The sequence below is a fragment of the Canis aureus genome, chromosome 13 (genome assembly GCF_053574225.1).
Source record: "Canis aureus isolate CA01 chromosome 13, VMU_Caureus_v.1.0, whole genome shotgun sequence".
Lineage (NCBI taxonomy): Eukaryota > Metazoa > Chordata > Mammalia > Carnivora > Canidae > Canis > Canis aureus.
Genome location: NC_135623.1, coordinates 51,355,142 through 51,379,848, shown reverse-complemented (window position 1 = coordinate 51,379,848; position 24,707 = coordinate 51,355,142). Strand labels below are relative to the sequence as shown.

Genomic DNA, 24,707 nt, shown 5'->3' with positions numbered 1-24,707 from the left:
TAACAGATGGCAAAGAGTATGTGTGGAATTACAATCCATTTCCATTTGACATTTGCCCACACTTGTTCTGCTGCACTAAACGACCTCAGTTATTTTTTAAATTTGTAAGTGCTGGTTTTGGTTAGGAGATCTGTAGAGAGTATTTAACTCTTCAAGTTCACTCACACAAATAAATTAGTCAAAAACACCAAGAGTCTAAACTAAGATACATAGGTTTATACTCTGTTGAGTTTCATTTTCTCTTCATACCCTTTGTTTCTTTCTACTTAAAATTAGTGAAATTGGCCTGTGGTTTTTCATCTTTTTCTTGCCAATTTATTAAATCCAGTCCAGATATCAAGAGACAAAAATCTTAGGCATGAAAATCGGTCTCTCTTTTTTGGTACAGTATGCCACTGACCCCTGACAATGGAAGTTTAGCATAAACCAAGAGAGACCCAGACTAGAAAATCCTACTTGCCTACAACATTCCTCTTACTTGGTTAACATTTCTTGGATTTACTGACCTGACATGTTACCTATCTAGGGTCAGGCATGTGAATTACTACTTTGAGTATTTAAAATACATTTAAATACTCTGTGTTTTTATTTGTGTTTTTATTTATCAACAGAGGTTAAAAATTCCAATTCTAGAGTCAGACAGAGTTTCAATCCTATTTAATAACTTTGTGACTTTTGTCATTCCTCATTTATAAAATAGAGATAGTAGTAGGACCTACCTCATCGAGTCATTTGATGAGTTGAATATGCTCATAAGCCCTCATCATAACACCTAGCATATAGTAAGTGCTCAATAAATATTAGCAACTCTCAAATATTTATTATGCCAAAATAATTTATCTGTATTATTTCAAAAACTAATGATGGAAGAGAAGAAATTAGCATTTCTAGCTTTGTAATACATTCTCTTTGATGTTACACTGTCACAGGTGCTAGGAAATGAGAGTCGATCCATCAGACCAAGAGTCAGCTGCCCATAGCACCCTGTCCATAGCCTGCAACCTTGAGAAACTGTCAAGTTTACCATAAAAGGTTGAAAAGGCTAGAAAAAGAAAGCAGTAATTGGGAGCCTTTAAAAAAAATACATAAAAGACAGTTTAGAAAACTGATAACTAGAGTAATTGAAACTCAAATATCACTGGAGTGACAAAAGAAACTATTAAGAAAGGAAAAAGAAGAAGACAAATTTTGAATATCTGTATAGATGTTTTCATCCTCTTGTCAGTACATTTTTAATCCGATGTCTCAATCAGCCTCTCATTGTAGCCCTGGGAGGGAAGGAGGTATGGGAGGGAGGGAAGGCAGGTATTAGTATTAATGGTAAGTCTTACCGTTTCAGACACAAGGAAACTAAGCCACAGAGCTCTGGGTAACTTGTTTAGTGGCACACAGCTAATGACAGATGAGGTCTTCTCCTAAAATTAAGTAAAGACAAAACACCGGTACAGAGGTTAACAAAGGAAAGTATTTCACGTGGAAGTTTCCTCCTCTGTAAACAGTGGGCTTAGATGGAACTCTCTCAGAGGACCTTTTCTGTTCCACATTCTGTGATTCTACTAGTAAAACCTTCTGACATGTTTTCCTTTGTGAGTACTGCAGAGAAAGGCAAGATAAATATTATGTGGGAAACACTGATTGAAAGCTTTGTAAGAGAGCATAAAAAGACCAGTTGGGAAGAAAAGGAAATAAACATCTCAAGGGAAGCCAAAGTGATCAAAAGGATTATAAAAACAGGATAAAAAGAAAATCAATATTAAAAAGAGATAAGATAGAGTTAGAAAATAAATAGTAATGTGATTCCTTTCCTTTCAAGAGCATGAGCAAACACAATAGAGACGTTAATCACTGAAAATAATTATAGTCATTACACTTAACCATAATGCACAAGGTGCTTCGTTTTCCTGGGTGTTGGCATGACTTTCTGCCATCGCGCCACCCCTTGATGGAACGTGGCTGCAGGAGGGTTACCTACCGAGATAGCTCCTCTAACTGTGTGGTGGTGGTGGTGGTGGTGGTGGTGTCGGTGTCTTTATTTTCTTAATTTCCTTCTCAGAAAGCAAGCTGGTCTCCAGTTCCAGGCAGCCTACTTCCTAGTGGTGTCTGACTTTAGGGACGCCGTTTATTAACCTTCCCCTTTTTTGGAGAAAGCAGGCAGCAGGAGCACACTGGAGCTTCTGAGGCAGTTCCAGGAAGAAAGAAGTAGCGGGAGTAGAGGGCTTAGAAAACGCTCCTTGTTTCCTGCTCTGGTGGCTCACTAGCACCATCCTTCTCCTCCTCATGAATGGAGGCTTCAGTGAGCATTTGCTCTGTTGGCTTTCCTCAGGACCCGTTCTGTGTCTCTCCAGATAGTGTTCAGGCAGGGAGAGTATTGTTTTTAACCGTAAACGGGCCGTTTTTATGTGCTGATACTCCTCCCTCCCCACTAGCAGACGCTGTGGCAGTAGAACTGCAGGGCTGTGTTCCAACTCAGATCGGGCTGGAACCTTCCCCACACAGGCCTAGCCTCAGCCACCTTACCTGAAGCCTCCTTACCTCCAGACAGGGGAGTCGGTCATGCAGATATCCTTCTTAGCTGCACCGGAAGTACAGCTCTAACGGCTGACAGCCAATGCCAGATTAAATCAGAGCCTTCTGGGCTGGAGAGACTTTGACACACTAGAAGTGTACTACCACCTGGAAAGAGCAAGATATCAAGCCGAACAAAGTTCACTAAAGGAGAAGGGTATTGCTGGACTGTCGTGGAAAGAAAAAAAAAAAAAAACACAACAAACAGCATAATCCAGAGGTAGCCACACTGGGTTATAAACAGGGCTAGCAAAAGATGACAAAGGCCTTCATAGTGTCACTGACACAACAGGCATTGCTGGAGAATAGCCTCAAACAAGGCCAGTGTGTTATGCCACAGGCTCTACAAGCACGAGTGGGTGGCCATTCCTGTAGAAGGGGTTTATTCACTGTGAAGTCACTCTATGTCCTAGTGCCTGATGTGCCTCTCTCCTAATTACTTACACATCCAGGCCTCTTTATTACCCCAAACTCTGTGGATGAGTGAAGTGTCTATGCTTTACAAAGAAAGTGAAATATCTGATATAAATTGCCTCTACTTTCCCATTCCCTACATTAAAATTTCTATATTTTTCACTCACCTTGTCTTCTTTTGTGTCCAGTTCACCGACTGGGAAATGAGCCCTCTCAGGTTAAACCTGCAGCCTGGGCTCTCGGGCCTTTCTAAGGACCTGGTTTCAGCAGTTGTTTCTACCCACTGGGCCTTTACTCTCTCTGCAGGGTCATGTTCAGATTGCAGATATTCATGATCTTTTTCTTCTCTTTACCAGATTTCTTGAAAACATAGAACTCTCTCAGTAACACAGATTCTCCTCGCTCATCTCCTTGGCCTTCTCCCCAGACCCCATTGGGCCACCTCTTCCCTTCCCAATTTCCATTAACAGCCTAATGCTCCTTTTAATCCTATGCATTCCAAGCTTCTTGTTTCTCTTCTCTAAAAGTAACAGCAACAATAATATCAGCTAGCTTATGTTAAAAACTTGCAATGTGCCAATTCTTAACAAACGTTGGTATTGTATCCTCACAATGACCCCTAAGAGGCCAGCAGTATTATCCCCATTTTATATATAAGCAAAAGGATGGTCTGGATTGAAATTCAGGTGTCTGTGCTCCCCAAAGCCTGTGCTCTTAAGCTGCTGGGAGGGAATATTTCACAGAATTCAACAGCCAACAAGTTTTTTTGATTCTATCTTCATATCTCTTACCAGCATCGCTGCCCTCACTGTGATTCTTCAGGCCCTTCCAACTTTCTCCTTCCTGCCCAGCCTCATCATCACCAGTCTCACACCACACTGTGTGCTTACTCCTCTTGACCTCCTTAGCCCGTCTTGTCAAGTCCACACTCCTGGTCACAAGCCAGTATCCCTGCACACAAGTCAGCCTGAAGAGGCTGCTCTTTGCCAACTGCCCCCTGGACCCCAGATTTTGGCCTCACTCTCCTTTATCTGAAATACACACCTACCCACACCTAAACCTGGCCTTTAAAGCCCAGCTCAATTGTTATTTCCTTCAAGAGGGTCCTCTGTATGCTCCATCATTGTCCCCATTCCCTGCCAAGCTCAAGATAATCCTTTTGGCAGCCCCAGTGGCCCAGCAGTTTAGCAATGCCTTCAGCCCAGGGCATGATCCTGGAGACCCAGGACGTCGGGCTCCCTGCATGGAGCCTGCTTCTCCGTCTGCCTCTCTCTCTCTCTCTCTGTGCCTCTCTGAAAAAATAAAATCTTAAAAAAAAAAAAAAAAGGTTATCCTTTTCTTTGGTGCCATAACCCTCCTACCCCCTCTTTTTCTCTCTTTCTCAATCTCTCGCTCTCTCTCAATCTCTCTATGTGTGTGTGTGTGTGTGTATACACACACACACACACACACATATATGTGACCATTATATATAATGAACAAAGGGATCAAGGAATATGTCAGCCATATAGTGCAATGTTTAAAAAGAAATGTAATATCACAATATAAATATGAGAATAAAATGTGGGAACAGTAAGGCAGTCTTATCCTCAAGTCACATATCCATGGAGAATGTTCAACTGAGGTGAGACACCAAAAAATTCAATTTGGGAAGTTATCCAAAAAGAGCTGGAGGTAAGACTAGTTAGGAAGCATGATAACACATGACTTTTCAGAAGAGAGAAGACCAAAGGAAATTTCCATATTCTCTTAACACAGGGGATGAGGAAGAGGTATAGGAGAAGAAGGCCCTTCTCCCCTCCAGTAAGTACATAACAAAGAAAACAGGATGTGTAGATCCATTTAGGGAAGATTTTTCTTCCATTGAAAGTTTTATGTGAGGATGAGGTTACTAAGGAAAGTGGTAGGATCACTTTCATTAGAGATCCTTAAAAATTGGGTAGATTGTTATATCTGCAACTATATACATATAGAGTCAGGTTCTGGAGCATTTTCCATTTGCTAAATTAAGGCAGGGAACAAATAGTTTCACTGTACCTTCAAATCCTGATTCTGCAGGAAGGAACAGTTTCTAACATAACAAGCACACTAACCACAATAACATTTCTAATCCTTTTGGCTCCTGGTTCTCTATGTCTTCCTGTCCCAAAATAGAAAAATCGGAATATGAAATTCACCGGTACCGATCCCCATAACATTTAATGGAGTTTAGTATATTAATGCTTAATATAACAATCAGAACATAGCAGTTCTGTGCCTATAGTATAGGCACAGAAGGCAGACTTGATTTATTTATTTTTTAATAATAAATTTATTTTTTATTGGTGTTCAATTTGCCAACATACAGAATAACACCCAGTGCTCATCCCATCAAGTGCCCCCCTCAGTGCCCATCACCCATTCACCCCTACCCCCCGCCTTCCTCCCCTTCCACCACCCCTAGTTCGTTTCCCAGAGTTAGGAGTCTTCGTGTTCTCTCTCCCTTTCTGATATTTCCTACCCATTTCTTCTCCCTTCCCTTCTATTCCCTTTCACTATTATTTATATTCCCCAAATGAATGAGACCATATAATGTTTGTCCTTCTCCGATTGACTTACTTCACTCAGCATAATACCCTCCAGTTCCATCCACATTGAAGCAAATGGTGGGTATTTGTCATTTCTAATGGCTGAGTAAGCAAACTTGATTTAAATTGTGGCTCTGTCACTTTCTAGCTCTGGGGCCCTGGATAAAGCTACACAACTTTGGTGTCACTCAGTTTTCTCCTCTCTCTGTAGGGTTATTGTATCGCCTACCTTATGGGATAGTTGTCTTCCAATGTATAGACCTTAGAGGAGGATCTGATACACAGTAACTGCTCAAGGAGTGAGAACTTATATTTTTTACTAAAGCATATGATGAAAAATCTTTTTTCATACCATGTTTGCTGCCAGAAAGGTATGCTGCTTCTTGAGGGAAACTATTATGGAGATACATTAACACTTCCCAGCCATTGGAAATAATGTCAAGTGATAGGCCTAGTAACTTTGCTAACAGAGGTCCCCACTACATGATTTTCACAAAGCACTACACCACAGCCTGGTTATGTATGTGATCTCCAGAGACCTCCACCACATATTTTTTAGAGCAACTTTATTTTTAATAACCAATAACTAGATAGAGTCCAGCTGTCCTTCCATAGGTGAATGGTTAAACAAATTATGGTACATATATGTCATGGGATACTATTTAGCAATAAGAGGAACAAATTATTGATATACACAATGACTTAGATGAATGTCTAGTGAATTATGCTGAGTAAAAAAAGCCAATCCCAAAGGGTTACATACCATATCATTCCATATACAGAACATTTTGAAATGAAAAAGGGTTTTTTTTGTTTTGTTTTGTTTTGTTTCTTGAAAAAGGTTTTTGAGCAGCTTGGTGGTTGCCAGAGGTTAGGAAAGAGGGATGGGGAAGGGGGGAGAAGTGGGGTCCACCACACATTTGTAAGACTTGCTCTTCATGGATAAATGACTCAGGAATGATTTTCTAAAAAGAAATTCAGACACCTCTCTACATTTGGGCATAGAATTACTTGTATCACCAGGATTGATCAAAATGATATTAACATGAAGGTAGGTACTACCTACTTCATTTGATTTGGGATGTGTTAAGTAGGATTTTTATACAAGTATTTGTAAAACACTTTTTTTGCCCCTAGGAATAACTCGGTTTTCACACCAGCAGACACTGTGGCTATCATTTTCTGTTCTACACACAAGTCCCTCACACTGGGTAAGTGACTCAGAAAGTTAAAAATCAACTTAAGGGACGCCTGGGTGGCTCAGTAGTTGAGCACCTGCCTTTGGCTCAGGGTGTGATCCCAGGGTCCTGGGATCAAGTCCCACATTGGGCTTCATACAGGAAGCCTGCTTCTCTCTCTGCCTATGTCTCTGCTCTCTCTCTCTCTGTGTCTCTAATGAATAAATAAATAAAATTTTAAAAAATCAACCTAATGTTATCCTCAGACAGTTATATATTATGATTTTGAAACTTAAGCAACTCTTCAAATTAAGTGGAATGGAGTATTGTCCACTCTGTAGATAAAAACCAAAAGAAAGGTGAGGATAAGTCATTCCTTTGAAATGCCATTATTTGATTGAACCAATTTTTGAAGGCCTAAATTTAATACTGTAGGATTTAACTTAATTTGTAATTATGTGGGATCCCTGGGTGGTGCAGCGGTTTGGCGCCTGCCTTTGGCCCAGGGCACGAATCTGGAGACCCGGGATCGAATCCCACGTCGGGCTCCCGGTGCATGGAGCCTGCTTTTCCCTCTGCCTATGTCTCTGCCTCTGTGTGTGTGTGTGTGTGTGTGTGTGTGTGTGTGTGTGGCTATCATAAATAAAAAAATTTTAAAAATTGTAATTATGTTTTTGATTCTCATAAAAAGTTTTCAGTGTGGAAGTTTCACATCAAAAGCTGTAGGAGGGGGTAACAGGGATGGGGAAGGGTGGGGAACTTCAGAAAGTGAATGGGCAAAAACATGGCTTTGAAGGTTCTAGAGTTGTCCCTGGAAAATGTTAACTTACTTTTTGGAAGTTTGGAGCAAGGTAGAAATACTGTTACTCTAATCTGATATTGACATTAGTTTAAAGTTCATTTCAGAATGTTATTTCTATAAAGAAACACAATGTAGTTATCTTTAATTCAAGCACCCAAAGTGAAATATGTATTTATTTAACGGACAAAAGTTACATCAAGAAGAAAAGTGCTATTTTCTACTAAGCTTTATCTAGGGTAGTGGCATTGTCCCAGTAACCTGCCCAGGTGCCTGAATCCATGCTTTTAGTCACTAAAAGTCATTAAGTGTAGCACTTGGGTGGCTCAGCAGTTGAGCACCTGCCTTCAGCTCGGGTCGTGATCCCAGGGTCCTGGGATCGAGTCCCACATCGGGCTCCCTGCAGGGAGCCTGCTTTTCCTTTTTCCCTTTGCCTATGTCTCTGCCTTTCTCTGTGTCTCTCATGAATAGATGAATAGGGTCTTTAAAAAAAAGTCATTAAGTAGTCAGGAACGCTACTGAAATATACATCATTCACAAACTCCTTGAGGTAGTAGGCACATTGTGGTAAAGACTCGCATTAAAAATTACATTTTGGCATGAGACTCACTTAAGAGAATGAAAATCATGACATTGCTCTGTCCATGTTAAAGAAGTTCAGTTTGTAAGCTAGAAAACAAAGACATTTCATAATATTTTTACTGACTGCAAGCATATTTGTTTGATAGAATCTGTTGTCAATCTTGCCGAGTTTGGAAAGTGATTTCGAAATTGGACAAACTCTTTAAGGAGCACTTGCTATGTAGGGCTTCAGCTGATCTTAATGAATGATAGACGGGTGACCCTTGAATAATGCAGGAGTAGGGGGCTTTGGGGGAACCAACCCCCCCCCCCGCATAGTCAAAAAACCATGTAAAACTTCTGACTCCCCAAAAACTCAACTATCAATAGCCTACTGTTGATGAGAAGCCTTACTGATAACAGTCGATTAACCATATTTTGTACGTTATATATATTATATACTGTGTTCTTACAATAAAGTAGGCTAGAGAAAAGAAAACGTGATTAAGAAAAGCATAAGGAAGAGAACATACAGTTACAGTACTGTACCGTGTTTATCGAAAAAAATATCCATGTATTAGTGGACCCATGTAGTTCAAACCCATGTTGTTCAAGGGTTAACTGTTTTGAATGTCTATACCTTGCAGTATTTTTGTTAGGCTTTCTTTGTAATATCATCCTATGGAAGTTGAGAGAGCTTTGGAAGCCACATTCCAATCCTAACTTTGTGACTCTGGACAAATTGCTTAACCTCCCTGAACCTTAGCTTTTCATCTGTAAAATGGAGCAGAATAATACTTACTTTATAAAGTTTATGAAGGTTAAAGATACAATGTGTTAAGTACCTAGCACAGCACTTGTACATAACAGGTAGTCAGTACAGGACAGAATGTGTGCAACAACTGCACAGGTGTAGATTGCTGTGGCCCACCTGCAGGAGTTGGTGTGCTTCCTAGCATACAGCACATAGTCTTTTAAGCAGAAGCAGTCTTTTAAGTAGTAGTTGTTATTAGTTATCATTAGCTCTATTAGTTACAACTATGTTACCATTTCCAGGGCTCCGGTCCCCTGACCCCTCATCCTCTAGATATTCATGTAATAGGCCTGGTTTAATTTTTGACTTCAAAGAAATCATCTTGCACTTTATTTCCCACGTGGTGATGTCTAACGTTCCAAGTGTCCTCAAAAGTAAGGGGCTGTTACAAAGGTAGGGTGTCCAGAGGCGAGTGCTGCCAGATGCCTCAGATGTCCAGAGCCAGAGATCATATGAGCCCATGTCCTGAGAATAGATGCTGAGCCATGGCCACACCAGATACAGTCCTGCATTTCTCCAACGGGCTTTTAAACCCCATACACTCCTAGGGGTTTGCTTTTGTCAGGAAAACCAAAATGGACATTTTGTCTCTCCACCATGTGCTTCTGTGCCGGAGCTGGCTGTTTTGAACAAAGAGCCTGACCCAAGAAGCATACTGCGGCATGATCAGTAATCTTCCCTATTCTATAAGTAAAATGCCTACCCATTAGATCTTTTTTTTTTTTTTTGTCTTTTTTATTTTTCTGAATCTCAAAGCTATAGTCTTCTGTTCCCAATGCTTTCTGAAACCTAATTTTCAGGCAAACAGGTGCTCTGAACACCTGTCAGAAGTAGCTGTTTTGCTAAAAAGGCTTGAGTCAATTTGACTTTTGTCTGCTTATACACTTTGTTTTTGCAGTGTTCTCTTGTGAAATAGATCCTTAGGTCCTCCGGTAAGGAGGACATCACTGGTACAGAGGATGTGCTATGACAGTAGCCTGAGCGACAGTCCACTAACTATCTTAAGGGAAATTCTCACCTGCATGGAAATGAAAAAACATCCCACTAAGTGTGAAAAAAATCATATTCCAGAAAGCAGGGTATGTATCTCAGAGAATATCACTCAGCGTTATACTGTCTCTCACCTCTGTATTTCACACAAAGGTGAAATACAGTAAATTATAATAGATCTATTTGGCATTTAGAAACTATATCTACCCCTTTTGAGGTCACTATCAAAGTATCTTTCCTACTGTTTTTATACACATAGAACACATGCACGCACCTGCATATGACACCTCCAATAGAATACATTAAGTAAGCCTTAGGAGATACTATTCATTATTATATACAGTATTTGTATTTAAGAATAAATCATTGCAGGCTGAGTGGTGCCCAGGTAACTAATGAACCAAAGATAAAAACCCTTGCTCAAGAATCCTTCTAAATATTCTCTTGTACCTACACTTCCAATTTATTTTATTGTTCTTGCCTTTGCCCCGTCTCAATCTCTTCAGTGTACTTGCCTCTACACAGATGCTGAATTTGATTCATTGCTTTTATTAGTGCATTTGCCATTGATTGATTAGTTCTTCGTATTAGTACTTTTTCTATTGATTGATTGCAGATGAAGTGACTATTTGACCTTTAATTATGAGGCTTCCTATTGAAAATGACATTGAGCTATGGCTTCACATAATCCATCTGGAAAGCCTGACATGATGCCATTCCCTGGAGTTCGTTCAGGAAGAAAGAGGAGGCCCGAAGGAAGCACTGAGCTATCACTGTGCTTCATCTAAAACAATACTACAGGGCTTGTTTGCTGCTCTCCTATAGTTTCAGCTCAGGGTTGGAGGTAATTTTATATTTTGTCAAGATGGCATCATTTGCTGTGGGTTGCCGTGAAAGCCACGAACTCTCCTAAATTCTTCTCTGAGAGTTTGATGCCAGTATTTGTATAATAATGACAAGGTATTTTACATAGCAGAGATTGAAGAACAGCTTGTAGCCTGGTTAACAATGGCTCAGTGCACAGTCAGTCAATAGATCTCATCAAGAGAGTAATTCGATCCAAGATAATCTGTGGAATTAGTATTTTACTTTTATTTTATTTATCTTTTTCTCTTGAGTATTCAGATCACTTTGCTTATCTAGAGTTTCAGTATATGTAAAAAAAAAAAAAAAAAAAAAAAAGTTCTCACAACACCAAGAAAGAAAATGTTTCAGGATGTTTGAGATCCTTAAGTATATATTTATATTAGTTTTTCATGTTTTTAAATAGCACAATGAAAGCACGTACTCTCATAGCGTGTCAGCTATTGGCAGTCGATTGTGAGACGCTCAGTCATTTCTTATTTCTAAGAGCATTTCGGAATTGAAGGAATGCTATTTAAATTTTAGAGTATTGTGATCAACACTATTACAAGTCCACTGAGTGTCTTACCATTTCTAGACACTGCATACAAAGGTGAATCAAGGCAGGTATTCCCCCACATTGTTTATACTTCATTATGAGTCCAGGGTTGCAGTCACACAGCTGAACTGCGACAAGAAACTATTAAGCAACCATTCTATTAAAGCAAAAAGAATATAACTTTTTGGCAAGGCACTGGGATTCTGGAAAGAGTGAAAAGAACACATACCTGATTTTAGCCCAGATTCAGGTTCCAATTCTCTCACCAAAAGCTGGAACAAATCATGTAACTGCTGTGGGCCTCAACTTCCTCATCTGTTAAGTGAGAAGATGGACAAGACAGCATGTGACATTCCTCCCAGGCTCAAGTTTCTGTGAGTCTGTGCTCAATGACTGATATTTCCATTCCTTAAGATAGCAGTTTCCCTGCCATGTATGAAAGAGAAAAGAGTTCGCAAACAATTCTGTAAGTGATGGTATAATACTATAGGGAAGGAAATACAGTTCTTGCTTCTTCTGAAAGAGGTTAAAGAAACAGAATCTGCAAAGGATCTTATTTTCAGTTTTACTTGGAAGCTATCTGAGAATGTGACAGGGCTACTTGCCATTTGGGCTAAAGAGATCACTTAATAACATCCGCATTCTTTTCTCAAGAGGAGATGGGATTGAAATACAGAAGTTTCTGTTTCTGTTGTTCTTTTCCCCTAAAACTTACCTGTGACTCTATTTGGTGTATAGAATTAAACTGCCCCATGACTGGGAAGCACTTTTTAAAGCATTGAGCTGAGTAAATCATGTAACCTGAAAACCTTGACTATTAGGAGGTCAGTAATTATAGTGCTTACAAAGAGATGGAAAAATTTTACAGGCTTACCCCAGACCATATAACTAATGGAGACCAGATTCTCAGCCTCCCAACTTCCAGAACTGCACTGGGTAGTAAGATATGACAGCACTTTGAAGATCAAAAGGTGCTATACTGATTCCACATACTGTAAATGTGTGATCTTGGTGTGAGTTTGGAGTATTTTATTGTTTAAAAAAGAAAATCACGTCTGATGACATTGCTAATTATAAAATAGTTTAAAAATACTCAGTATCTATCATTGTCCCCATAAGCACATATTTCCACATGGCCCAGTCATAAACTGGTACTCATTCCTTCCACCTTCTTTAATAACAGTAAGTTATATTCTTCCCTCCCCTGTGCTCATCGGTTTGGTTTCTTAAGTTCCACATATGAGTGAAATCATATGGTATTTGTCTTTCTCTGACTGACTTATTTCACTCAGCCTTATACCCTCTAGCTCCCTCCAGATCGTTGCAAATGCAAGATTTCATTCTTTTCAATAGCTGACTAATATTCCTTTATATACATACCACATCCTGTCCATTCATCTGTCGATGGACATCTGGGCTCTTCCCACAGTTTGGCTGTTGTGGGCATTGCTGCATAAAAACTGGGGTGCAGATGCCCCTTCACATCACTATATTTGTATCCTTTGGATAAATACCTACTAGTGTAATTGCTGGGATATAGGGCAATTTACTTTTAACTTTTTGAGGAAACTCCATAGTGTTTTCTAGGTGATTGCACCAGTTTGCATTCCCATCACCAGAGTAAAACAGAGGGGGTGGCAAACCATAAGAGACTCTGAACTATAGGAAACAAACTGAGAGTTGCTGGAGGGGAGGTAGATGGAAGGATGGGGTACCTAGGTGAAGGGCTTTAGGAGGACACATGATGTAATGAGCACTGGATGTTACATGCAACTGATGAATCACTAAATTCTATCCATGAAACTAGTAATAGACTATATATTAACTAAATTAAATTTAAATAAAAAATAAAAATAAATAAGATTTCAAGAGACATAATACCCCCCTCAAAAAAAGTTATATTCTACATTCTATTTAAACTGAGTCTTAATGAGCCAGCCCCTGCCTTTCATGAGGCATCACTGTCTCCACTCTTTTCTTGCAAACTAAGAGACATGGTGGTGTATGACAATAAACTGTTAAAGTAGAAATAAAAATCCAGAGTAGAGACTAAAAAATAGATGGTTGTGTTCAAGCAGTAGCCATAAATATATTTCTGTCCTGCAGTTTGCTGCTAGAGTAAAGGTTCCATAATGAAAGGCATTTTGGGGACCATTTGATAGATTCTTAAAGATGCCACTGAAATTATAGACAGTAGATTTTAGTACTATGCTAAATGAAAGTGAGGGAGTATCTGCCATTTTGTACCATTTTCTGATCCATTTAAAGAAAGAAAGAAATGAAGTTCTCAAAGTGATACACTTAGGTTCCTCAGAGGTTTGTGAATTATTTTGTTTTGAGTTTTTGATTCTGAATTTGGTGTCTGAAAATCATTACTAGCATATCTAGACTTATATAATAAAAAAAATTTAGGAAGTTCCCAGGTCCTAGGCAGCAAGTATGAAATTAAAGATAATAAAACCTCTTTGGTTTTTGGGTTTATTACCCTGACCCTCAGGTACCATTAATCTCAAAGATATGCCAGGAGATGTTCATCTGGAAGATTAGTGCCCTGATACCCCACATGCTTCTCCTTCTTCGTGGTTCCTATGCCATAGATTGTCAAATGTATTTAACTACAACCTGCAGTTAGAAATACATTTTATAGTGTGATCTAGGATGCATTGCCTGTTGTAAAAGGTTTACAAAATAATATGCACTCTTACTTTATGTGATATACATTCCATATGTGATACATTCCATATTCTATACAAGTGGTAGATAAATCCTATTAAATTGATGTGCAACTCATTAATGGGTCATAATCCAAAGTCTGAAAATTATTACCTTATACCTTCTTGGTGAGATTTTATCCTCTTCCTCAGATAGTTACCATGTAGGCTTTAGCTTCTACTGTCTTTTTTTATTTAAACTTTAACCCAAATTTCTGATACCATGTAGGAATCCAAGCTAAATTAAAACCCAGAACAATTCTTGATTTGTGGTTATAGGAGATCATCTGCATTTAGGTTTTATTAATACAGCTTTTAGTACAGAGTTTCTACACCTTTTTTAACTTATTTTTTAATTGTGTCTCTATTCATCATGTTTTCAATAGTAGTAGGAATAATGATAACAGCTAACAGTAATTGGGTACTTAATAGGCAAATACTGTGCTATGTGCTTGTTACATGAAGTAATTTACTTGAAAATAGCTTTGTGTTCATAGTGTGGCATCACATATGTATGTACTAGTTAGGGCCAGTTGCTCCAATGGAAAATTCTCACCCAAGTGTTCAGCTACTATTTCATCAGAAAGGAAATACTCCAGAGGCAGCTCCAACAAATGCTTTTGTTATCTATATCTTTCAACCAGAGATTTTTGCTAATCAGCATAATGCATTCTGAAATAGGTTTTTATTGATGAAATTACTGGCTTGTTACTTAGCATGATAAATGTAATGAATTAACTCTCACTGATATGTAGACTGCCTGAAAACTTTAGAGCTACTTCCTACTTTTTACAAAGAATCTAGTCAATCCGGTGGCTCGAATATGAAATCCTCGGGGCTGTGCTGGAGGCTCATCCCTGCATGGTTTTGTGCTCTGTTGCTATGAGGAGGACCTGTGGTTGCCTGAGGCTGACTGTAAGGGTCACAGAATCCTGCTCTAGAATGTTGCTGTGTGTGCTTTGAGAGACCGCGTGCAAGGGGCTAGTGAGAGCACTTGAAAGGTCAGAATTGGAACTTTGAGTGGACAGGATAGGTTGTTTAAACTGTGTTTGTGTGTGACTACTGATATGTGTTCAGTTAAAAATACCTGGGTAGGGGGATCCCTAGGTGGCTGAGCGGTTTGGCGCCTGCCTTTGGCCCAGGGCACGATCCCAGAGACCCCAGATCGAGTCCCACGTTGGGCTCCCTGCATGGAGCCTGCTTCTCCCTCTACCTGTGTCTCTGCCTCTTTCTCTCTCTGTGTCTCTCATGAATAAGTAGATAAAATCTTTAAAAAATAAAAAATAAATAAAAATACCTGGGTATGTGGCAGCTTGCTTTCATTCAAACCTGCTAGCCAGCTTATGGGAGTGTAGCTCATCTTCACCTACCTTAAAATTCTTTCTTTGGCCACTACACATTATCTGCCAGAAAGAATCAGAAACTTCTTCACGACAACCCTGGTATAGGTCACTTCCCAACAGTTCTTTACACACACCAGCTCACATTACTCTCACAATCACCCCATATAGGGAAAGTGAGGTTCCTAAGTGATAAGCAGCTTTCCCGAGTCACATGACCCAGGTGGCAGAACCAGAACTCACACCAAGTCTGACTCTTAGCCACGTGCTGAACTGTGATGAGAGTTCTTCAGAAAGTTTTCTGCTCTAGTATCAGAACTGTGGTCCACTAGCAATACAAAATTTAGGCTAGATGATCTCTGGGGCCCTTCTTATTCTAACGTTATATAATTCTCTGATTTTGAAAGGTATTCAGCTTTAGAATCTTGAGCCTTTAGAGGGGTACCTTAAGATCAATATTTCTCCAAGGATGGCCTTCTAAATTACAGCAAGTCACTTCCTTTAAAGAAACAAAAAAGGATTGGGATCCCTGGGTGGCGCAGCGGTTTAGCGCCTGCCTTTGGCCCAGGGCGCGATCCTGGAGACCCGGGATCGAATCCCACGTCAGGCTCCCGGTGCATGGAGCCTGCTTCTCCCTCTGCCTGTGTCTCTGCGCCTCTCTCTCTCTCTCTCTGTGTGTGTAACTATCATAAATAAATAAAAAAAATTTAAAAAAAAAAAAAAAAAGAAACAAAAAAGGAGATGAATTGAATTCATCTGATTCAGAATTTTTAAGAATAAGCCCCTGGAGTCCAATTTTTGAAATATACCAAAAAAATAGTATTATGCATCTGAAATTTTAAAGCCACCATAATACATGCATCCAGAATCACCTCTTGGTTTCCAAAGATGGTGGCTCACCCGCCTAGGTCTTTAGGGAAGCTTTTGACCTAGCAGAACATTCAGGCAAATTTTGTGTTAGTGCTTTTTAATGATAGTGAAAACTAGTTTGGGTCAACTTGGCATGGTTGATTTGGGGTCTTGTTTTGTTTGTTTGTTTGTTTGTTTTTAACTTTAGTCTGGCTATGATGTGGATACTTTTTATCTCATTATTAGCCAAAAGGAGATACTTAGAACATAGATGCTCATGACATACCAAAAAGTACCATTAAAAGATAAGCAATAAATTTTAAAAATAACTCAGTAGGCTTGGATTCTGGTTTCTCAGAATCACTTACCTGGTTCCACAGCTTCAGTATGTGATATTGTGGTTGTGTCTAGGAAGGATAAAAATTTACTTCTGTTTCTCTAATCTATACCTATATTTGTGCCTGAACTTCAAAGGTCTTTTGAGTTCCCTTTGCATCAATCTGGTTAAACCACAGCATTTAGATGTGGAAGTATGCCAGTATTTCACAAGGCATAGCCTGATCAAAGGAAAGCCATTCATTTAGTGCCTACCCATCACCCTTAACAGTCACTCCAAAAGTGAAGCTTTCTTTCTTTAAGCTAAGAGTAAAGTTTAGGCATGTTTAAAATAATTTCAGCATGCCTGGTATTTGAAAGTTACCCTTATATAAGTCCTTTCATGAAAAGAAATATATAAAATCAGTGTAACTGATAGCATGGAAAGACTTTTAAAAAAGAAAGAAAAGAAAGGCACCTGGGTGGCTCAGTTAGTTAAGCCTCCAACTCTTGATTTTGGCTCAGGTCATGATCTCAAGGTCCTGGGATCAAGCCCTGCATCGGGCTCCCTGCTCAGTGGGGAATCTGCTTCTCTCTCTCCCTCTGCCCCTCTTCCCCTGCTCATGCTTACTCTCTCTCTCTCTCTCTCTCTCTCTCTGAAATAAATAAATAAATCCTTTTTTAAAAGAATTAAATTAAAATTTAAAAAGAAAGAAAAGAAGCACAAGATAGAATCTCTGCTTTCCAGAAGTCAGCACTCTGAAAGGGACAGCAACCCAAACAGAACCGCAAGCACTTATCCATAAACTGCAGACAGATGAAGGTTTTGGCAGCACCCTAAAGAGGAAGTCTCAGTTCCTGTGGCAATCCTCAGCAGTCACAAAAGCTTTAGGAATGCTTCAGACCTCACCCTGGATGATTTCAGTGGCAAGCCCCTTCCCTGTTCAGTCCTATAAACTACTGAAATCTGAGCCCTACAGTAGTATCTCATAATGATAACAATAATCACAATCATTTTTTCTATCCCATAATCATAACAATAATCAGAATCATTTTGGGGGGTGCTGACTCTATGCCAGGCACCAAACTACGTACTTGACCAACACTGCCTCACTAAAACCTCCAACTCTCCTCCAAGACAGTTATTTTAACCTCATTTTAAACAGATATGGAAACTTAAAGGTATAAGGGTTAGATCACCTGATCATATAGCTGACAGGCAGCATGGTCAGGATTTAAACCCAGGCCTCTGACATCAAAGACCAGGTCCTTTCCATCACATCACCCAGACTTCTAGAAATATCTAAGAATGGTGTGTTAGCTGTCTGCCTCTCATTTAGCCTCAGTGATGGGACCAGAGCAAGAGGGGCTAGTGTGTACCTGCACCAGCCTCACGGCAGCTGATCATGACTTGCAGGGGCACCCCGAACTATGTACAAAATGCTTATCAAGCTGTAGGTCTCCAATGTCAACTTTTAGTGCATCAAGTTAGTGCAGACTTTTAATTCCCGAGCTTCATATTTATTTCAAAGTAAAAACCACCCACCCACATAGTTAGAAGTAGCTCTAAGGAGGTTAATTTTACACATTAATAATCAATAATGTACCCAAAGTCATATACACTCCATGCTTCTGAAAGGGAAATGCCACAAGAAATGAGGGGAACACAATTATGGTGTTCTGGAGCTTGTCCATTCTGATGAGGCCTTTGCACATCCAGGAGAGCTGACAGCAGCCCATCTCCCAGTGCTTCCCGCTAGCTCTACACTCGCTGTCAGTTGCAGAGGGGTTTGGTCTTTATTATTATTATTAATATTTAGAAAGTTTGCCCGTAGCAGTACTAAAATGTGCATCACAGAACAACAGTTGTTTACTGTGTTTGAAGTGAAGACTCTCACCCAGGAGATCTCATTCACTTGAAGTTCGTGTCTCTCAATCTCCACTTGCAAACAGAGACCTGTGAATAACAATTGTCATTTCAGAGGTGCATCTCTCCAATTATTTATTTGGTCGTGTCTCTTCCCAGAAGTTCCCTTAATTGAATCAGACACTATAAACCAGTGTGCATGTATCTATTGACAGCCAGCTCTGTGCCTCTTTACAGCAAAGAACAAACAAGCCCGCAGCTGCAAAACAAGGGGGACACCCACCACTTCCTTGTCCCCCATCTACAGCCCCATCCAAACAACTCCAGCCAGAAATTAAAGTTAGCTGCCCACTTTTTTAATGCCATGGGGTACTCGGTAGGTTTTTGACAAGTTACCGTGGGGGCAAGAGGAGATATAAAATTGGACACAACTCAAAAGCTTTCTGGGCCCCAGGAAGCCAGCTCATTTGGAATGTCATCTCCCCTGAAGCTAAGCACAGTAATGATGGCATGGCTGTGCCACTTCCCAGACCTGCCTTCGCTGCATGTTTGCTCTATGTAGTGGTACTCTCAGTACTATAACTAATGTATCTAGTACTAGTGCTCTAGTACTCTAGTACTACCAGAACAAACTTTCTACGTATTAATAAAAAACAAACCCTTCTGCACTGACAGTGGAAAACCAGACAGAAAGCACTGGTGCCGATGAAAAGGTGCTTTTAAAACACAACTTACTTGATCCATTCATTTGCTCACCAAGTGTTTATTTAGTGCTTACTTGTATGACAGGCCCCGTTCCAGCGACAGCAGTGAACAAAGGACAGAAAAGTTCTTGCCTTATCTAGCTCCCTTACCAGCAGGATTAAACAGACAAACACTTAAACATGTAACTATCCGGTGATGATAAATGTCATACAGAAAGAGAGAATCATTATATGGGAAGGGGAATGAGGAGAATGGGAGACTAGGAGTACCAGAGTGGAGGTGGGAAACTTTTAGACTTAAAGGGGGCATTGGATCAAAGTCCAGGAGGAACCAGGGAGTGAGCCATGTGGGCATCTAAGACAAGGAGACTCCAAGTGAAGGGGATGGTGAGGGCAAAGTACCTGAGGCAACAGTGTGGTAGGCCAGCTGGAGGACAAGGAATAGGCCAGTATTTGGAGAGGGCAGTGAGGGAGGGAGAGGCTGTAGGAGCCATGATACAAGGCTTGGGGAGGGGAATGAGTGAGGGAGAGGCTGTTGGAGCCATGGCACAAGGTAGTGGGAGAGGGGTGAGTGGTACTGTAAAAGGCTTGTTGGCCATTATAAGGACTAAACCTTTCACTCAGAATAAGAGGGGATGCCACTGGAAGGTTTTGGGTAGGCTAAGTGACAAGATCCAACTTGCACTTTGAAAGGACCCCTATGGGGCAACCCCGGTGGCGCAGCGGTTTAGCACCGCCTGCAGCCCGGGTGTGATCCTGGAGATGCGGGACTCAATCCCGCATCGGGCTTCCTGCATGGAGCCTGCTTCTCCCTCTGCCTGTGTCTCTGCCTCTCTCTCTCTCTCTCTGAATAAATTTTTTTTAAATCTATAAAAAAGAAAGAAAGAAAGAAAGAAAGAAAGAAAGAAAGAAAGAAAGAAAGAAAGAAAAGAAAAGAAAGAAAGGGAAAGGAAAGGAAAGGAAAGGAAAGGAAAGGAAAGGAAAGGAAAGGAAAGGAAAGGAAAGGAAAGGAAAGGAAAGGAAAGGAAAAGAAGAAAAGAAAAGAAAAGAAAAGAAAAGAAAAGAAAAGAAAAGAAAAGAAAAGAAAAGAAAAGAAAAGAAAAGAAAAGAAAAAAAGAAAAGAAGGGACCCCTATGGCTGCTGTGTTAAATAAAAGCCTGGGGTTGGATGGGCAGAAAGAAGGGGACAGCCCATGAGGAAAGAAAGGTCAGTTAAGAAGCTTTACTCCAGACAAGAGTTTAGGGTCAAAGTGGTAAGAGTAGTGGAAATGGTATTGGATCCTGGATGTAATTCTGAACACAGAGCTTATAGGACTTCCTGATAAACTGGATATGCTTATAAGAGAAAGGGGAATTCAAGATATTCCAGGGCGTTTGGCCTGAGGAGCTGGAAGACTGGAATTACCACTTAACTGGATTAGGGAAGGTGGCAAAGGAACAGATTTTGGTGGTAGAAGGGGGATGCGGGGAAGTGTCAACAGTTCTGTTTTGAACATGTTAAGTTTGACATGTCTTCTCAATATCCAGTGGTGAGTTGGCCTTGTGAGTCTAGAATTTTCATCATATAGAGGTTAAGTTCGCGGGACTGGATGAGATCACTAAGGAGGATGGAGATGGAGGAAAAAGGCACTCTGGGGACTGAGCCTTCAGGCACATCAGAGGTTAGAGAGGATGTGAAGTTATTTTGATAATAAAATGATATGAAATTCTAAATCAGCCAGGCATATTGACATCCAAACTTGCAGGCCTGTATTATTCTCCTGCCTCACAAGGCTGAAGTGAACATTGAATCAGAAAAGTCAATGTGAAGACACTTTGAAACCTTAAGGAGCGGGCTCTCATGTATATGCGGTGCCTACCCCGTGCCAGGCACTGTGTCAGGCACATACGTGCCTTATTATCTCAGGTAAGCTTCATGACAGCCCTGCTGTTATTAATCCCACCATCCAAAGTAGAAAACTCTGCTTCCGTGAGGTCAGATAACTCACCCCAGTTCACACTATGAGTAAACAGCAGAGACAGCACACGAGACCATCTGTCTACCTCCAGAATCTTCTAGAGTCCTCTTGCTCCCCCTTCTTACCAGAGCTGGCTTCTCAGCCCAGCTCACATTAGAATCACCTGAGAGCCAGCCATCCAAGAACCATGATGCCCAGACCCCTCCCCATTGCCATTAAGTTGGAATCTCTCAGGATAGATCCAGGCATCAGACATCCTAAAAGCCACTCAGGTGATTCTGACGTGTAGCTGGGTCTGAGACATTAGCCTGCTTTCTGTGTTGGTGTACATTTATGCCCTACTGTGTTCCAGCAAGACTGCAACACAGGATGCTATCTACTCATTTGTTGATGAAAGTGGCCGCTTGTTTGTACTGACTTGTGAAAATCCACAGTTCTCTTAAATAGGTGAAGTACTCAGAGGTTAAGAAAAACTAAAGGGATTAGGAAAACATCATTGTGTCCAGAAATGGCTCCCAGGGCTTTCTCAATTCCTTCCTCTGCCTACAAACCTTCTAAATGAGACCATAACTCCCCAACTTTTGTATCATTCAGAATAAATAAAGGGCGGGAGGGGGCTGGTAGGACATCACCTAGCCAAGTTAAACCACAGAAACCCGAGCTGACCTTTTTAAAACATGAATTTAGGGGGTCTAGGAGGCTCAGTTGGTTGAGTGTCCAACTTGTGATTTCAGCTCAGGTTATGATCTCATGGGTCGTGAGATCAAGCCCTGCATTGGGGTCCACACTCAGCAGAGAGTCAGCTTGAGATTCTCTCTCTCTCTCTCTCCTGCGGCTCTTCCCCTCTGCGTGCTCTATCTCAAGTAAAGAAATCTTTAAAAAAAATAAATAAAACAGATGGATTTAAGGATAAATAGTGCTGATTTCTAATTCCTAAAGCAAAACTGCCTCATTCTTTTGTGTCAGGAGACATCTCTTCTGAGGTTTGATGTACATCATAAACGTGGTACCATCAAGACAAAAATTACCACCAGAGGGTGATTAATGGCCATGTTGACAAAACCAAAAATGTATATTAAAAAAACACTGTACAGTTGTGTCACAGCTTACTCACATTTTCCACTTAATTAAGACGTGGAAGCCTTCTGGAAGTGCCACTATCTGCTATTAAGAGGATTATCAGTGCAGAATTTGAGGAGCACCAAGTTTAGAGGGTGGGAGTGGTGCACATATCCCATCCATCAGCTTCTTTTTGCCTTGGACTTAAAAGGTTTGAGTGTTTTTTTTCATTTATGTACAAACACATTTAAAAACTTCTATAACATTAAACAAGGCTTTCCAGAGCCAGAGTTCAGTGAATTCTGTTCTGAACCAGGGGCCAGTTCTGTATTGATGATTGTGTTAAATATATTCTGATGACCTTGTGTTATTTTTGTCCTATGAAAGCCTCCATCTATTTTTGATGTTTCCTAGAAAAAGGAAAAAAGTAATCTCAGTGTACTTCCTGCCCACCTTGTCTCCATAAATCCAGTGACCCCTCCTGGAAGACACAGCTAGCATTTGAATGAAGGCTCTGTGGCTCAGTTCTTTAATTCATTCTTGAATTCCCTGTTTGCTAATTACCCCTACAACGCTGTCAGACAGGTGAAGGTGTACCTAATCTTCTGAGGCAGAAACCTTCAATTGGTAGAGTTAAATGTTTCATTGTCAGCATCTGGTGAGCCAGCTCAGGCCATTCATTAAACGTCTTTTCCAATCAGAACGTACCTGTTTCAAAACAGAAATAACACCAGCTGCTCATTTTGGTCTTTTCTTGCATCTTTATTTACATAAAACTTTCAGCAAAGTGATGGGCTTACAGCCCAGGTAACTGAAGACTAAAACACCATCTTTTATTTTCCTAATGGGCCACAAATGGTCATAAACCATGTTTTATTTGAAGCTAGTAAAAGGCCAACCCCATAAGCACCTTTGTTGAAAGGAGTACCTCTCTGTTCCTTTCAGATTTTTTCTTGCGTAAATATTATCTTTCTTGGTTTCACTCTCTGTTTTCAGTGTCATTATTATCAAGCATCTCTTGTGTCTGGGGTCCCTAAGCACTCTGACGAATTAGCATTTCAGGCATTGCAGGCACACAGCCCGGTTGAAGGCCACAGATGATGGAGCCAGTCTGTATGCACATCCCAGCTTCCTCTGGTCACTAGCTGTGCCTGGCCTTGCGGAAGTTGGTACCTACTGCTACCTCAAGTTTCTCATCTGAGAAGTGGAGATAAGAATGGAAGCTTTAGGGACGCCTGGGTGGCTCAGTCGGTGAAGCGTCTGCCTTCGTGATCCCGGGGTCCTGGGATTGAGCCCCCCCACACAGTCTTGGGTTCCCTGCTCAGCAGGAAGCCTGCTTCTCCCTGTCCCTCTGCCCCTCACCCCTGCTTGTGCCCTCTTGCTCAAACTCTCTGTCTCACACTCTCAAATAAATAAATAAAATCTTAAAAAAAAAAAAAAAAAAGAATGGACGCTTTACTCACAGTGTAGACATGAGGAGCGAATGAATTTATGTTTTGCACACTCTCCAAATGGAAGCCCTGTGTAACTATCATCTTCCACAATCTGATCCCCAGGAAGCCCCGTGTAACTATCATCCTCTACGATCTGACCCCCAGGAAACCCCATGTAACTGTCTTCCATGATCTGCATTCTGCCCTTACCAACATTCAAATGAAGACCAGAAACACCCATGAAGTCAGGTGTGGCTTCTGAAGTTCCATTTCCTAAAGCTTTTGGTCCCTTCCTCCTAATAATGGCCTTGGACATGTAGTTTGTCACCTTACACTTGTTCATTGCCTGCTCTTCCAGGTCTTATTCTCCCTTTTGGATAAAAAATACATATTTTTTTGAGCTCTGCTGAAAGATAAATCTCTCAAGAAAGTTTTACATTAGAAAAGAAATCTGATATTTAAGGCCTTCCACTGGACTGTAGAGGGGCGAGCGGTCAGAGAGCAGCATGAGCTCCTGAGAGGAGAGCAGAGGGGGTGTTTGAGGCCAGTTTGTGAGGCATGTTTGCTGACATCTCCTCTGTGGATCTTGAAGTCCCCATGCTATCTCCGGAGATAACCAGTGTGACAGTTTTCGGGCTTCTGAGGTTAGAAATTAAAATTCCATTTGTATCTGTTAAATTGGTGCAAGATTATTGTGTTTCTCTGCCAGAGGTCCAGCCAAGGGGGTTTGTCAGAGATCCCAAAACTGCCATTGTTGCCTTTGTATTCAGCAGTTTGGAAATGCTCAACATCTCTGTAGGTTCCATGAACCCCACACTGGGCACTGGGGAAACTGCTAGAGAGCTCATATTTGCGCATATTATTCTATTGTACCTCATTTTGGATGACTCTTTATACAAAAAGGACAAAAAATGTTTTCTACTGTGTCTTGTAAAGCAGCAATAGAGTTTCTGATGCTGTGGTTGAGCCATATCAAAGATAATATGGCACGAGATTCCAGTTAAAATGGAATGACACGAAAAGAACAGGAAAGCGAGCAAAATGTAAATCATTGGCAAGAGTAAGGCAGCATAGTCCGCATATTAAAATACCTTGGAGAGTTTGAGCAAAAGACCAGTCATTTAGATGGGAGTGAATGAGAGCAGATCACAGGATCTGTGACATCCTGTCCCCCTTCCTGAG

At 40.7% G+C, this 24,707-nt stretch overlaps 1 protein-coding gene and 1 long non-coding RNA gene across 11 annotated transcripts in view; one reads left to right on the top strand and one right to left on the bottom strand.

Annotated features, from left to right (window-relative positions):
• LOC144282499 (uncharacterized) overlaps window positions 1–24,707 on the bottom strand; it is a 78,406-nt gene that overhangs the window by 23,160 nt on the left and 30,539 nt on the right. For 4 of the 7 annotated variants that reach the window (XR_013350944.1, XR_013350942.1, XR_013350939.1 and 1 more), the window contains 4 exons: window positions 22,546–22,800; window positions 11,520–11,605; window positions 2,533–2,673; window positions 1,332–1,415 (listed from right to left, as the gene is read on the bottom strand). This is a non-coding gene — a long non-coding RNA (uncharacterized LOC144282499). Of the gene's footprint in view, window positions 1–1,331; window positions 1,416–1,972; window positions 2,175–2,532; window positions 2,674–11,519; window positions 11,606–18,403; window positions 18,463–22,545; window positions 22,801–24,707 lie in introns of all 7 variants that reach the window. The other 3 variants (XR_013350941.1, XR_013350940.1, XR_013350943.1) reach the window with 3 other exon arrangements.
• Window positions 1–24,707, top strand: part of SLC10A7 (solute carrier family 10 member 7) — a 243,748-nt gene that overhangs the window by 207,591 nt on the left and 11,450 nt on the right. For all 4 annotated transcript variants that reach the window (XM_077846252.1, XM_077846254.1, XM_077846255.1 and 1 more), the window contains one exon: window positions 6,684–6,757. In XM_077846252.1, the coding sequence (XP_077702378.1) occupies window positions 6,684–6,757 (74 nt within the window). The remainder of the gene's footprint in view (window positions 1–6,683; window positions 6,758–24,707) is intronic.